This window comes from Vollenhovia emeryi, unplaced genomic scaffold, assembly GCF_000949405.1.
Source record: "Vollenhovia emeryi isolate VEMERY1.0 unplaced genomic scaffold, V.emery_V1.0 DF944790.1, whole genome shotgun sequence".
In the NCBI taxonomy this organism is placed as follows: domain Eukaryota; kingdom Metazoa; phylum Arthropoda; class Insecta; order Hymenoptera; family Formicidae; genus Vollenhovia; species Vollenhovia emeryi.
The window spans coordinates 1-2,394 of record NW_011961576.1 but is presented as its reverse complement, the minus strand read 5'-3'; the positions used below and the strand labels follow the sequence as shown (position 1 = coordinate 2,394).

At 31.6% G+C, this 2,394-nt stretch overlaps 1 protein-coding gene across 1 annotated transcript; it reads right to left on the bottom strand.

The window, feature by feature from the left end:
- Positions 1 to 286: 286 nt before the first annotated feature.
- LOC105562616 lies at positions 287 to 1,640 on the bottom strand. The gene is made up of 2 exons (XM_012013608.1): positions 1,470 to 1,640; positions 287 to 914 (listed from the first exon to the last, which is right to left on the bottom strand). The coding sequence occupies exon 2, from the start codon at positions 701 to 703 to the stop codon at positions 305 to 307; it is 399 nt and encodes a 132-aa protein (XP_011868998.1). The 5' UTR covers positions 704 to 914; positions 1,470 to 1,640; the 3' UTR covers positions 287 to 304.
- Between the last annotated feature and the right edge of the window lie 754 nt (positions 1,641 to 2,394).

Below are 2,394 nucleotides of genomic sequence, written 5' to 3'. Positions count from 1 at the left end.
GAAGCGATTATTTTTCACAAATGATAGGGCTGAAATTTCGCGCGCTCAGGAACGGCGAAATGACAAGTGATATAAGTGCTCCTATGAATATCGTTCTTTTTATATCACTTGTCATTTCGCCGTTCCTGAGCGCGCGAAATTTCAGCCCTATTATTTGTGGAAAATAATCGCTTCTAATTTAAAAACTATTATAGCCTCGACACTTTTGTATTAGGATTTTCGTCTGGAAATGTTCTAAGGAATCTGTCATTAAGAGGACCTCCGGTGGTTTTAGGACACCCTGTATATATATATATATTTACGTTTACTCGTCGTCTGAATCATTACTATCTTCATTTTTTTCTGGAGTGGAAAGAAGAGCAGAAATCTCTGGACCCAAACATCCTCCTTTTTTGGGAGGAAGTGATCTATACGACGATATTATTGGATCCGAGGATATCAAAAAGATATGCATTAAATCTTCATTCGTCGCAATTCTTGACATTTTACGAGTGAATTTTTCACGGAATGCCCTGAAATCTTTGTTACGCGATTCTTGGGCCTCTTCACTCAACATTCCAACAGGAAGCAAGGAAACCGAAAGCACATCTGAACCATGTATGAGTATTTTATGCACCGATGCTGGCATCGGATACCATGGATACTCATTCACGTATAAGCGTGCGGTGTCTAATGCATACTGTTTAAACACACTTGACAGCATATCCACAGGATAACGTTTTTAGGATAACGGCGCATCTAGAAATGAGGAGTTCACTTATGCCTGTTATATCTGCAGATTTTTTTGAATTTTCAAAAAAACGGCGAGCCATATTTCCATCGTGAGTTGTGCCTTTTCCTTGAATAATAATACCAACAGGCAAGCCCATTTCGGAGTGGAAACGATGCTTGATATGCGCTTGCCTAGCGTCTACCTGAGCAGAGTAATGAAAATTCAAATTAAAAATAATGCATTACTTATTAATTTTTTAAAAATTAATTATTTCTTTACTCATTAATTATTCAAAAGTAATCCAAAATGGAAAAAATCGGATTAATTATTGAAAAAGTAATGCGTAATAAAAAAAATCGGATTAATTATTGAAAAAGTAATGCGTAATGAAAAAAATCGCATTGATTATTTAAAAAATAATGTGTAACGAATAAAATCGCATTGACTATTTAAAAAGTAATGCATAATGGAAAAAACCGCATTGATTATTTAAAAAATAATGCGTAATGAACAAAATTGCATTGATTATTTAAAAAGTAATATGTAACGAAAAAATCGCATTAATTATTTAAAAAGTAATGCGTAATGAAAAAAATCACATTGATTATTTGAAAAGTAATGCATAATGGAAAAAATCGCATTAATTATTTAAAAAGTAATGCGTAATTGAAAACCTTCGTATTGGTTATTGAAAAAATTATCTTTAATGAAACCGTAATGCATTATAAAAAGTAATGCATTATTTCGAACCCTGTACCTGAGCTTTCGTATCTTTTCTCTTCTGCTATGACTTTGTATTTAATCTCACTGAAACGTGATATAACCATTCAAAAACTCGAATATAAGCATGAAGAGTTGAAAGACCAAATTCGCACACACTTCTGTTAATTTGTCTCTTTATTACTTTATCGATATCATTCATATCCATAGGATTGTAACGAACGAAACTGTCCAGCTCCTCCCGGTTCCGGACAGGATTCCGGCAGGAATTATTTATTACTCGAATAAATAATGTACTCAATCGGACACGCGGTTCCGATTGACGCACAGTGGGGCCAAATCCCGAAAAGCTGGCCAAAATATGAAAGCGTTGTTCAATCTGTACCAAACTTTGTATCTAAGTGTTTTGGAGGTCGCTGATTACAAATCCAAAGTAAAAAATACAAAAAAATTGGTGGATTCAATATGGCCGACGTATATAAAAAAATTTTGTTATAGACCAAAACTTACATCACAAGTATGTATTGATCGTCATATCAATTTAAAAATACACATAGAGAAAATAAATATTTAAAAAATTTGTAATATTTAAACAGAAATTCTCTGTACTAAGTTAATAAAAATGTTATCAAAGAATTAAAAAGATGTTACTTATAAAAGATTAAAAATGTAGGAACTTATTACTAAAAAAAGAACATAAAAAAGAAAAACCTATATTAAAATCTAATTTCATAAATATAAATTAACTTTTAATCTAATATAATTTAATAATAGAATACGGCTCTGACGAATAACAATCAATGAATAAAAGGGCTAAGAGCCTTGACTAGGTGTTAGTGTCACAATAATAAAATTCTCACATATTCAAGACAAAAAACATCCTCAGTGTATAAAATAAATAGTGTATAAAATATAATTTAAATATAAAGTCAAAAGATAAAAATCGCTCGCCACGCAAATCA